Source organism: Chiloscyllium plagiosum, unplaced genomic scaffold (genome assembly GCF_037043375.1).
Source record: "Chiloscyllium plagiosum isolate Xiang-an unplaced genomic scaffold, Cpla_swu_hap1 HiC_scaffold_29, whole genome shotgun sequence".
NCBI lineage: Eukaryota > Metazoa > Chordata > Chondrichthyes > Orectolobiformes > Hemiscylliidae > Chiloscyllium > Chiloscyllium plagiosum.
Genome location: NW_028270167.1, coordinates 844,886 through 858,479, shown reverse-complemented (window position 1 = coordinate 858,479; position 13,594 = coordinate 844,886). Strand labels below are relative to the sequence as shown.

Sequence of the window (13,594 nt, the reverse complement as noted above, 5' to 3'; positions counted from 1 at the left end):
TACTTTGTTTTCTTATTTCTACCAATCTGCAAATCAAAGAAAACTGTAGCCTTGAGTGAATATGTTTCAGTGTCCACTTTAACTGACTAAACAAAAAACAAAATTTGATTGGTCAAGCCAGGTTTCACTTGGAGATCTGACTTATCTACCATCGTCTGGGATCCTAACAGCAATGAATGAGTGAGTAATGAGGGTTGAGTGAGTTAGAGTGGCGAGATTCCAGTTTAGGGGCTGCTGGTGGGTTTAAGGGAACTTAGTTGGCTTTGTTAAACCTGTGCAAATGCAGGTGACTTGTACCTGACATGAGAAGCCCAGGAAATTTCACAAGATACTTACAGACTCCTCATTGCTGCTGTCAGGGTGTCGAAAGTGCCAGGTGACAGTAGTTCGCTTGCTGACAGGAGAACTGGACTGAAAGGTGCATTTCAGACGTTTCTCTGTGCCATTCCGAGCTTCAACATTCCCACTGGTGTAAATATCAACGGCAGCAACACCACTGATACCTGCACAGAAACCACAACATTTATTCCTCATTATCTCATTGACGGGTGTTCAGCAGGAGAAATTTGCAGTCTCTAATCAATTCAAAAAGAGTGATATACTGAATAAACTCTGTACAGTTACACTGTGAGTGACCCTGGCCCTGCTGAATAAATACTGACTCTGTACATGATTTGGAGATGCCGGTGTTGGACTGCGGTGGCACAAAGTTAAAAATCACACAACACCAGGTTATAGTCTAACAGCGCTGCTCTGAAAGCTAGTGCTTCCAAATAACAAATGTTGAACTATAACCTGGTGTTGTGTGATTTTTGATTGACTCCGTACAGTTACCCTTATCAATAATGTCAAGAGATACAAAAACCAGCCCGAGAAACAGTGGCAGACATTTCAATGTTCAGCAAAACCTTAGAGGCAAAAAGAAGTCATCGATGAGAAGAATGAACCAGAACATTACTCCAGACCCAGTCATATGGTCCACTCTTAACGGATTGGCCTTTCAAGTGAACGAGCCAACCCCTCAGCAGTGGGGCAGTTAGGGATGGCAACAATTGCAATGTTTGTTAGAGAACAAGATCCCAAGGAACTGATTTGGCCATTTAGTAGATTTCCTGCACATTCTGCAGCAGTGTGCTCTCTTAGTTTATTGTCCAATAGGAATGATTAGCCTCAGGGATTGCCATGGTGACAGAATTGCAACATGCACTTATTGTCCTGGTCAGCACTGGTTTTCAGGAAATGAAGACGTCAAAAATGGCAGTTACACAGCAAGGTTCATCCTGAGACCTGCAAAGCTTGATTGACGAAGTTGGCAAACTCTTTCCAGATCTTAGTGTGTTAGTTACTAACGCACTGTTTACCACATCACTGGAAGGTGGGTTAACGGTCAGAACAGTTCCCACGTTCTTGCTGTCTGTGTGCATGGGACTGGGGACTTAAGGAGGATGGGCAAAGTGACCATGGCATGGAACAAGGAATCATTCAGATGGGGTGAGGAAGTAGGTGTACTGTTGTGGTAGGGGACAGTATAATGATGGGAATAGGGACTGTTCCCGAGGAGTTAAATGTATGGCTCAGATATTAGTGTGGGTGGAATGGGTTTCAGATAATGGGGCTCTCTGGCACCAGGACTGGAGTAGAAGGGAGCTGTTCTGCTAGGAGGGGCTTCACTTGAACGGTGTCAGGACCAAATTCCTGGAATAACTAGGGACGTAGAGAAGGCTTCAAATTAATTAGAGGGGAGGGTGGGTTTGGGAGAGAAGAATATGGCAGATTTTGAGGGTAGATATTCAAACAATGATACCCAAAGGGACAGAGTGTACAAGCACAAAAAAACAGTAAATAGGGTCTACAGGGGAAAATGGCAAACGACAAAATTAATCATTCTTTACTTGAATGCTTATCAAATGCAAAACAAAATAATTGAAGAGTCCAGAGAAAGTATATTCCTGTCAGGGTGAAATGAAAGAATGGTAGGTATAGGGAATGCTGGATGACTAAAGAAATTGAGGTTTTGGTTAAGAAGGAAGCATATGTCAGGTAGAGACAGGAGGGATCGAGTGAATCCTTAGAAGAATATAAAGGCAGTAGGAGTATACTTAAGACAGACGTCAGGAGGGCAAAAAGGGGACATGAGATAGCTTTGGCAAATATAATAAAGGAGAATCCAAAGGGTTTTTACAAATATATTAAAGGACAAAAGGGTAACTAGGGAGGAAAATCGACGTTTTGGGCAAAAGCCCTTCATCAGGCATTCCTGACCTGCTGCGCTTTTCCAGCATCACTCTGATCTAAACTCTGGTTTCCAGCATCTGCAGTCTTCACTTTTGCCCCATAAAGATCAGCAAGGCGGCCTTTGTGTGGAGCCGCAGGAGAAGGGGGAGATACTAAACCAGTATTTTGCATCAGTGTTTACTGTAGAAAAGGACATGGAAGATATAGAATGTAAGGAAATAGATGGTGACATCTTGAAAAATGTCCATATTACAGAGGAGGAAGTGCTGGATGTCTTGAAACACATAAAAGTGGATAAATCCCCAGGACATGATCAGGTGTATCCTAGAACTCTGTGGGAAGTTAGAGAAGTGATTGCTGGGCCTCTTGCTGAGATACTTGTATCATCGATAGTCACAGGTGAGGTGCCGGAAGCCTAGAGGTTGGCAAACGTGGCGCCACTGTTTAAGGAGGACGGTAAAGACAAGCCAGGGAACTATAGACCGGTGAGCCTGATGTCAGTGGTGGGCAAGTTGTTGGAGGGATTCCTGAGGGACAGGATGTACACGTATTTGGAAAGGCAAGGATTGATTAGGGATAGTCAACATGGCTTTGTGTGTGGGAAATCATGTCTCACAAACTTGACTGAGTTTTTTTGAAGAAGTAACAGAGGATTGATGAGGGCAGAGCAGTAGATGTGATCTATATGGACTTCAGTAAGGCGTTCGACAAGGTTCCCCATGGGAGACTGGTTTTCAAGGTTAGATCTCCTGGAATACAGGGAGAATGAGCCATTTGGATACAGAACTGGCTCAAAAGGTAGAAGACAGAGGGTGGTGGTGGAGGGTTGTTATTCAGACTGGAGGCCTGTGACCAGTGGAGTGCCACAAGGATCAGTGCTGGGTCCACTACTTTTCATCACTTATATAAATGATTCGGATGCGAGCATAAAAGGTATAGTTAGTAAGTTTGCAGATGACACCAAAATTGGAGGTGGAGTGGACAGTGAAGAAGGTTACCTCAGATTACAACAGGATCTTGATCAGATGGGCCAATGGGCTGAGAAGTGGCAGATGGAGTTTAATTCAGATAAATGCGAGGTGCTGCATTTTGGAAAAGCAAATCTTAGCAGGACTTCTACACTTAATGGTAAGGTCCTAGGGAGTGTTGCTGAACAAAGAGACCTTGGAGTGCAGGTTCATAGCTCCTTGAAAGTGGAGTCGCAGGTAGATAGGATAGTGAAGATGATGTTTGGTATGCTTTCCTTTATTGGTCAGAGTATTGAGTACAGGAGTTGGGAGGTCATGTTGTGGCTGTACAGGACATTGGTTAGGCCACTGTTGGAATATTGCATGCAATTCTGGTCTCCTTCCTGTCGGAAAGATGTTGTGAAACTTGAAAGGGTTCAGAAAAGATTTACCAGGATGTTGTCAGGATTGGAGGATATGAGCTATTGGGAGAGGTTGAATAGGCTGGGACTGTTTTCCCTGGAGCGTCGGAGGCTGAGGGGTGACCTTATAGAGATTTATAAAGTCATGAGGGGCATGGATAGGATAAATAGACAAAATCTTTTCCCTGGGATGGGGAAGTCCAGAACTAGAGGGCATAGGTTTCGGGTGAGAGGGGAAAGATATAAAAGAGACCTAAGGGGCAACTTTTTCACACAGAGGGTGGTGCGTGCATGAAGTTAGCTGCCAGAGGAAGTGGTGGAGGCTGGTACAATTGTAACAGTTAAGAGGCATTTGGATGGGTATATGAATAGGAAGGGTTTGGAGGGATATGGGCCGGGTGCTGGCAGGTGGGACTAGATTGGGTTGGGATATCTGGTTGGCGTGGACGAGTTGGACCGAAAGGTCTGTTTCCGTGCTGTATATCTCTATGATTCTAGGACTCTAATTCATGGCAAAAATACAGGTTAGTGGGTATGATCTTATAGCCAGTACAGAGACATGGTTCTAATGAGATCAAATTTGTAGATGGGAAGATAAGTTGTGATAGGGATATAAAGAGATTACAGAGAGATGCTGATTGGTTTAGTGGGCCAAAAGTTGGCAAATGGAGTGGAATATGGGAAAATGTGAAGTTGTTCATCTTGAAAAGAACAATGTTCTTTAAAATGAAGAAAAACTGCAGAAAACTGCAAGGACACCAAGTTAAGACTCAGAACAGGAGGACTTTTTTCCTCTCAGAGGGTTGAGAGACTTTGGAACGCCTAGTGACAGAGAGCTGTGGGGGTAGAGTCCTTATGTACATTTAAGGCTGAGGTAGATTCTCGATCAGTCAGGGAAATCAATAGTTACAGGGAAAAGGCAGGAAAGTGGACGTGGAGTATCGATCAGCCATGATCCAATTGAATAGCAGAGCAGACTCAAGGGGCTGAAAGGCCTACTCCTTCTTATTGATATGTAATGTTCTGAAAGGATATGCAGGAAAGAAAAGGTGGAGTAGAAGCCTTGTTAATTCAGGATGGAATATGTATGAAAGCAAGAAATTATCTTGAATTGGAAGATGCAAGAATCCAAGTGGATGCAGGGCATAGAGTCATAGAGACGTACAGCATGAAAACAGACCCTTCAGTCCAACCCGTCCATGCCGACCAGATATCCTAACCTAATCCAGTCCCATTTGCCAGCACTTGGCCCATATCCCTCCAAACCCTTCCTATCCATATACTCATCCAGATGCCTTTTAAAATATTGTAATTGTACCAGCCTCCACCACTTCCTCTGGCAGCTCATTCCATACACGCACCACCCTCTGTGTGAAAAAGGTGCCCCTTAGATCCCTTTTATATCTTTCCCCTCTCACCCTAAACCTATGCCCTCTAGTTCTGGCCTCCCCAAACCAGGGAAAAGATCTTGTCTATTTACCCTATCCATACCCCTCTTGATTTTATGAACTGCTATAAAAGGTCACCCCTCAGCCTCTGACGCTCTAGAGAAAACAGCCCCAGCCTATTCAACCTAGGTTTAAAAACAATCTCAGAGTAAAAGACCCCTTGGAAACAGTGACCATAACATGGTGGAATTTAATGTTCAGTTTGAAAGTGAGAAATTTGGGTTGGGAACAACTGTGTTCAGCTTAAATAAGAGCAATTACAAAAGAAGGATGGAACTGGGAAAGGAGTTTAGCAGGAAAGGTGGTTGAGGAAAAATGGCAGACATTTAAGAAATTTGTTTATGACTCACAGCAAAGTTATATTCCAGTGAGGAAGTTGCTACAGAGATAGTGGATGACCTGGTCATCATTTCCCTGGAATTCTTAGATTCTGGAAATGTCCTGGAGGATTGGAAAACAGCTATTGTAACACTTAAAAATGGGAGGGAGATTGAAAAAAAACACAGGTAACTATAGACGAGGTAACGCAATGTCTATCATTGGGAAAATGGTCAGGTCTATTATAAACGATTAATAGCAGAGCATTTTGAAATACAAGATACAATCAATCAGAGACAACTTTGCATCATGAAGGGGCAATCATGCCTGAAACATTTATTAGAATTCTTTGAGGAATAACAAGCCAGATAGATAAAGAGGAACAAATACCTTTAATGTATTTATATTTCCAAAAGGCATTTGATAAGGTACCACACATTAGGCTGCTTAATAAGGCAAGGCCCAAGGTATGTGTTAGTATATTAGCATGGATAGAGGATTGGCAAACTTATCAGAAATAGAGAAATGGGTTAAAAAAGGGCATTTTCATGCTGTCAACCTGTAACAATTAGTTACAATATACTGTATATGAATGACTTGGATAAGGAAAGTGAATGTTTTATAGTCAAGTTTGTGGGTGACACAAAAACAGGTGGAGAGGCAAGTGGAGAGGATAACATCAAGTTAACACAGGGATAGAGATAGATTAAGTAAGTGGATAAAAGATCTTAGCAGATGGAATATAATGTGGAAATTACAAGATTATGAACTTTGGCAGAAAGAATGGAGGCGTAAATAGAGAAAGACTGCAGAAAGCTGTTGCTGTGCATAAATCACAAAAAACTAGCATACAATTTCAGTTGTTAAGGATAGGTAACTGGAACGTTGGTCTTTATTTCAAAAAGAATGGATTATAAAAATAGGGACAGCTCACTCAAACAACATGAACAGACCACAGCTAGATTACTGTGAACAGTTTTGGGGGCTCTTACCTAAGGAAAGGTGTCCAGGCATTGGAGGCAGGTCCAGAGAAGGTTTATTCCACTGATACCAGGTATTGGAGAGACTGTCTAATGAGGAGATGTTAAGTAGATTCAGCTTGTACTCATTGGAGCTTAGAATAATGAGAGACAACTTTATTGGAACATGCAAGATTCTTAGGAGGCCTGATAGGGTAGATATGGACAGGCTGTTTTGCCTTGTGAGAGAGGCTAGAACCAGAGGGCATTGTCTCAGAGTGAGGGGTCATACATTTAAAAAGATGAGGAGGAAAGTCTTCTCTCAAAGAAGTTTATGAATCTGTGGAATCCTTTACTGCAGAGGGCTGTCAAGGCTGAGTCATTCCAGGCTGATAGAGATGGATGTTTTAATCAGGAAGGGGAATTCAAGGCTTATAGGGAAAAGACAGGAAAGTGGAGTTGACAATTATCAGACCAGGTATCACTGAAGACGGAATAGATTTGATGGGTTGAATGGCCTACTTATGCTCTCACGTCTTAGTGGACACAACATTGAGATTATCACGTCTGACCTCACTTGTATCTTTTTCCTGAATCCATACAATTCCTCTCAGCCAGAATCATTCCCACTGTAATTACTGACCATTGGCCACACTGCCTTGCACTAGTTCAATGTGCTAGCCACTGGCCACAAACACATTGGGTACTGAGTCCATCACATTGCTCTGGGTCTGGAGTCACATGGAGGCCAGACTAGAGAAAGGCAGTAGATTTCCCAAAAAGACATTAGTGAAACAGCTGGGGTTTTATGACAATTCAACAGTTCAGTCACCGAGTTGTTTAGGTGCAGATTTATTTACCAAATCCCCGGATAGAGTTTGCTACAAGCCTAAACACAACCACTGTCCTGAAGCTCGAACACATGCAATTTAAAAGCAAATGCAATGAGATCGTGGTGATCTGCATCTGAACAATACGCCTGCCTTATTTTCTGTAATTCTTCAGATACAAGAAGCAGCTGATGATTTAACTTTCTGGAATGTTAGAGAAATGATTCCCCGGACTGGGAGCTTGGTTTAACACGGCCAGGGAGGGAGAGAATTTTACTGAGTAAGGGCGGGGGTCTGCTTCCTTTAATACTCCAGCAAAATCCAGTCAGAGGACCAAAACATTCCCTCTCCCTCCAGCAGTCAGCTCAACAAAAACCCACCAACTGTTGAGGCACGTTTTAAAGAAACCCTTTACTCATTAGGACTGACTGCCCCCTCCCCTGAAACTGACAGAGAATGGTTCCTGCTGGATCCCAAAATGGAGTAGATTCCTAGCTCCCAGTCCTGGTGCCACCACTTCCTGGTCCCGAACCTGTGCCACACACTCACCTGGGAATATCAGTGCCAAGGCCAGCATCCAGACTGGGTTCTGGGAATACATGGGGAGCTGCAAATCCCGGGCCCCTCTCACGATCAATCCCGGTTAGGGACGTAGAAAGGAGCAGGTGAGAGTCAGAACAGGACGGTACATGATAGGGGCTGGTCTCAATCCCAGCCCCAGGGCACTCCGCCAATAGGCGGGACCACCCATTCAAAAGGTTAGTACACAACATCACTGCCACCCTCTGTTTCACTACAGACACTGCTCCCTTTACGCTGAACTTGGCTTTAAGATCCACGTCCTCTTTGATTCCTCTTTAAAAAAAATAAAAACAATGTTGTACGCTATAAATTATAATTAATTTTAATCAGAGAAAAAATATTGAATAAAGAAGAGCAGAATTCAGACGGAACAAATTAAATTGTTAGAAATGAACATGGCGTTAAAGGAACTATGAAAGGAATATATTTTAGATAGAAATCGATTTCTAGAGACTGATATTGTCGAGAAAGCGGGTAGCATGGTTTGGAGATCGAGGGTCAGCCATGAGACAGACACTGTTGGTTGAATCGGAGTTAAATTCCACCGTTCACCAGGCCAAGTTGAGTTGTGCGTCTTAAAGGGTCAAATTTGAGTTGCTACATGCAATAATGTTGACATTATTGTTTTAGTGCTTAATTGTGAGATTTCTTCATATATCATTGAATTAAAAGGAACGTGTGGTGATTTACCCACAAAAAATCCCACTCTGGCTTTGCAAACCCACCCCCTCCCCGCCAGCTCTGTGGGTGGGTGTGGGTGTGAGAGTGTCTGTGTGTGCCCAGTAACACAGAATTTATAGCAAAAATTTGCAGTGTGATGTAACTGAAATTATACATTGAAAAATTGATTGTCCGTTAAGCCTTTCATCTGTTAGAATACAGTGATAGTTTCACTTCTTTCTTGTGTAAATCACAAAACCCTTTTTTTTAAGTTGCATTCTAGGGTTAGCTGTTAACAATGGTGATAGCTAGACAATATGTTGAAGGTGTTAGCCCCCTGTGTTCTCTGTCTATGCCATGATGTTTAGATTGATTCTAATCGAAAAAGTGAGATAACGGAGTTTTACATGAATTCATGCAGCTCAAAAACTGCATGAAATTATGTAAAACTCTGTTATTTCACTTTTTAGATTAGAATCAATTTAAACATCAGGTCATAGACAGAGAACACAGGGGGCTAACATCTTCAACATATTGGGTAAAAACAATGACTGCAGATGCTGGAAACCAGATTCTGGATTAGTGGTGCTGGAAGAGCACAGCAGTTCAGGCAGCATCCGAGGAGCAGTAAAATCGACATTTCGGGCAAAAGCCCTTCATCAGGAATAAAGGCAGAGAGCCTGAAGCGTGGAGAGATAAGCTAGAGGAGAGTGGGGGTGGGGAGAGAGTAGCAATGAGTACAATAGGTCAGTGGGGGAGGTGATGAAGGTGATAGGTCAGGGAGGAGAGGATGGAGTGGATAGGTGGAAAAGGAGCTGAGCAGGTAGGACAAGTCCGGACAAGTCATGGGGACAGTGCTGAGCTGGAAGTTTGGAGCTGGGGTGAGGTGGGGGAAGGGGAAATGAGGAAACTATTGAAGTCCACATTGATGCCCTGGGGTTGAAGTGTTCCGAGGCGGAAGATGAGGCGTTCTTCCTCCATGCGTCTGGTGGTGAGGGAGCGGCGGTGGAGGAGGCCCAGCACCTCCATATCCTCGGCAGAGTGGGAGTGGGAGGGGGAGTTGTCTTGTCCGGACTTGTCCGACCTGCCCAGCTCCTTTTCCACCTATCCACTCCACCCTCTCCTCCCTGACCTATCACCTTCATCACCTCCCCCACTCACCTATTGCACTCTATGCTACTCTCTCTCCACCCCCACTCTCCTCTAGCTTATCTCTCCACGCTTCAGGCTCTCTGCCTTTATTCCTGATGAAGGGCTTTTGCCCGAAATGTCGATTTTACTGCTCCTTGGATGCTGCCTGAATTGCTGTGCTCTTCCAGCACCACTGATCCAGAATCTGGTTTCCAGCATCTGCAGTCATTGTTTTTACCCAATATGTTGAAGATGTTAGCCCCCTGTGTTCTCTGTCTATGACCTGATGTTTAGATTGATTCTAATCTAAAAAGTGAAATAACAGAGTTTTACATAATTTCATGCAGTTTTTGAGCTGCATGAATTCATGTAAATCTCCGTTATCTCACTTTTTAGATTAGAATCAATCTAAACATCAGGTCATAGACGGAGAACACAGGGGGCTAACATCTTCAACATATTGTCTAGCTATCACCATTGTTAACAGCTAACCCAAGAATGCAACTTTAAAAAAAAGGGTTTTGTGATTTACACATGAAAGAAGTGAAACTATCACTGTATTCTAACAGATGAAAGGCTTAACAGACAATCAATTCTTCAATGTATAATTTCAGTTACATCACACTGCAAATTTTTGTTGTAAATTCTGTGTTACGATCGAGCCCTCCACAATCACCTGATGAAGGAGCGTCGCTCCGAAAGCTAGTGTGCTTCCAATTAAACCTGTTGGACTATAACCTGGTGTTGTGTGATTTTTAACTTTGTACACCCCAGTCCAACACCGGCATCTCCGAATCATTATCCTAAAGAGTGTGAGAGAAACTTTGTGCATACCAGTGTATAAGTGTATGTGTGTGTCAGCGAGTGAGGGTGTGTGAGGTGTCCCTGTTCAGTTGGAGCTGTATTTATTTTTAAAAATGCAGCAGTCAGTGTCCCAGTGACAATGACTTGGATTAGAATTTCTTATTCTTCGTCCCCGTATGATCCAGGGCAACGTCACAACTCGTTACTGACAGAAACACCTCAAAATAAATCAGCAAATACCAAAATACCAGCCCAGGATCCACCCCATATCAATAACCAATATCAACCCAGGATCCACTGTATCAATAAGTGATATCATGATGTGAATCTCTGCAGTCAAGTACCTCATTATGTTCAGATTTTGGGATCACATGTAAATAAAATTTACTGGGATAAAGGTATCTGAGGGCCCAAAATCACTTTCTCATCCATACCTCCTCATATGATAAACTATCATATAAATCGTGATTACAAGAACAAGTTAGAGGCTAGGATACTGCAATAGATAACTCACTTCCTATCTCCCCAAAGCCTGTCTACCATTTACAAGGTATAAGTCAGGAGTGTGAGGGAATACTCCCCACTTGTCTGGACTGGGGCAGCTCTAACAAACACTCAAGAAGCTTGACACCATGCAGGACAAAGCATCCCACTTCATTGACACCACGTCCACCACTTCAACATCCACTCCCTTCACTACCGACACTCAGTAGCAGCAGTGTGCACTCTCTACAAGATGCACTGCAGAAATTCACCAAAGATCCAACATCATCCAAACCAATGACCCCTTCCATCTTGAAGGGCAAGAGCAGCAGATACATGGGAAGACCTGCACCTGCAGATTCTCCTCCAAGCCACACACCATCCTGACGTGGAAATATATCGCCGTTCCTTCACTGTTGCTGGGTCAAAATCCTGGAATTCCCTCCCTAACGGCATTGTGGGTCAACTCACAGCATATGGACTGCAGTGGTTCAAGAAAGCAGCTCATCTCCCACTTTCTCAAGGGCAACTAGGGACGGACAATAAATGCTGACCAGCCAGCAATGCCCACATTCACAAACAAATAAAAAGGAAACCTCTAGCTCTGCAGACCCTACTCCCCCATCCCTATTCACCCTTCGTCCTGCTCACTGTTGGGATATAGATCATAGAACATAGAACAATACAGCACAGAACAGGCCCTTCGGCCCACGATGTTGTGCCGAACATTTGTCCTAGTTTAAGCACCTATCCATGTACCTATCCAATTGCCGCTTAAAGGTCACCAAAGATTCTGACTCTACCACTCCCACAGGCAGCGCATTCCATGCCCCCACCACTCTCTGGGTAAAGAACCCACCCCTGACATCTCCCCTATACCTTCCACCCTTCACCTTAAATTTATGTTCGCTTGTAACACTCTGTTGTACCCGGGGAAAAAGTTTCTGACTGTCTACTCTATCTATTCCTCTACTCATCTTATAAACCTCTATCAAGTCACCCCTCATCCTTCGCCGTTCCAATGAGAAAAGGCCTAGCACTCTCAACCTATCCTCGTACGACCTATTCTCCATTCCAGGCAACATCCTGGTAAATCTTCTCTGCACCCTCTCCAAAGCTTCCACATCTTTCCTAAAGTGAGGCGACCAGAACTGCACACAGTACTCCAAATGTGGCCTAACCAAAGTCCTGTACAGTTGCAACATCACTTCACGACTCTTGAATTCAATCCCTCTGCTAATGAACGCTAATACACCATAGGCCTTCTTACAAGCTCTATCCACCTGAGTGGCAACTTTCAAAGAGCTATGAACATAGACCCCAAGATTCCTCTGCTCCTCCACCTTACTAAGAACCCTACTGTTAACCCTGTATTCCGCATTCTTATTTGTCCTTCCAAAATGGACAACCTCACACTTGGCAGGGTTGAACTCCATCTGCCACTCCTCAGCCCAGTTCTGCATCATATGAGGAGAAAGTGAGGTCTGCAGATGCTGGAGATCAAAGTTGAAACTTTATTGCTGGAACAGCACAGCAGGTCAGGCAGCATCCAGGGAACAGGAGATTCGACGTTTCGGGCACAGGCCCTTCTTCAGGAATCCAAGTCCCTTTGCAGCCGACAACAGCCCTCCTCACTATCCACAACTCCACCAATCTTCGTATCATCTGCAAATTTACTGACCCACCCTTCGACTCCCTCATCCAAATCATTAATAAAAATTACGAACAGCAGAGGACCCAGAACTGATCCCTGCGGAACTCCACTTGTAACTGGCCTCCAGGCTGAATATTTACCATCTACCACCACTCTCTGACTTCGACCGGTTAGCCAGTTTTCTATCCAATTGGCCAAATTTCCCTCTATCCCATGCCTCCTGACTTTCCGCATAAGCCTACCATGGGGAACCTTATCAAATGCCTTACTAAAATCCATGTATACTACATCCACTGCTCTACCCTCATCCACATGCTTGGTCACCTCCTCAAAGAATTCAATCAGACTTGTAAGGCAAGACCTACCCTTCACAAATCCGTGCTGGCTGTCCCTAATCAAGCAGTGCCTTTCCAGATACTCATAAATCCTATCCCTCAGTACCCTTTCCATTACTTTACCTACCACCGAAGTAAGACTAACTGGCCTGTCATTCCTGGGGTTATCCCTATTCCCTTTTTTGAACAGGGGCGCAACATTCGCCACTCTCCAGTCCCCTGCTACCACCCCCGTTGACAGTGAAGATGAAAAGATCATTGCCAACGGTACTGCAATTTCCTCTCTTGCTTCCCACATAATCCTAGGATATATCCCGTCAGGCCCGGGGGACTTGTCTATCCTCAAGTTGTTCAAAATGTCCAACACATCTTCCTTCCTAACAAGTATCGCCTCTAGCTTACCAGTCCGTTTCACACTCTCCTCTTCAACAATATGGTTCCTCTCATTCGTAAATACTGAAGAAAAGTACTCATTCAAGACCTCTCCTATCTCTTCCGACTCAATACACAGTCTCCCACTACTGTCCTTGATTGGACCTACCCTCGTTCTCGTCATTCTCATGTTTCTCACATACGCATAAAATGCCTTTGGGTTATCCTTGATCCTATCCGCCAGAGATTTTTCATGCCCTCTCTTGGCTCTCCTAATCCCTTTCTTCAGGTCCCTTCTGGCTATCCTGTATCCCTCCACTGCTCTGTCTGAACCCTGTTTCCTCAACCTTATGTAAGCCTCCTTCTTCCTCTTTACTAGACATTCAACCTCCCTTGTCAACCAAGGTTCTCTCA

The 13,594-nt window shown here is 43.9% G+C and overlaps 1 protein-coding gene across 1 annotated transcript in view; it reads right to left on the bottom strand.

The window, feature by feature from the left end:
* Positions 1-7,861, bottom strand: part of LOC122540533 (myelin protein zero-like protein 2) — a 32,335-nt gene extending 24,474 nt beyond the window's left edge. The window contains exons 1-2 of the mRNA XM_087976275.1: positions 7,709-7,861; positions 337-503 (exon numbers count right to left, since the gene is read on the bottom strand). Of these exons, the coding sequence (XP_087832401.1) occupies positions 337-503; positions 7,709-7,760 (219 nt within the window). The 5' untranslated portion in view covers positions 7,761-7,861. The remainder of the gene's footprint in view (positions 1-336; positions 504-7,708) is intronic.
* Between the last annotated feature and the right edge of the window lie 5,733 nt (positions 7,862-13,594).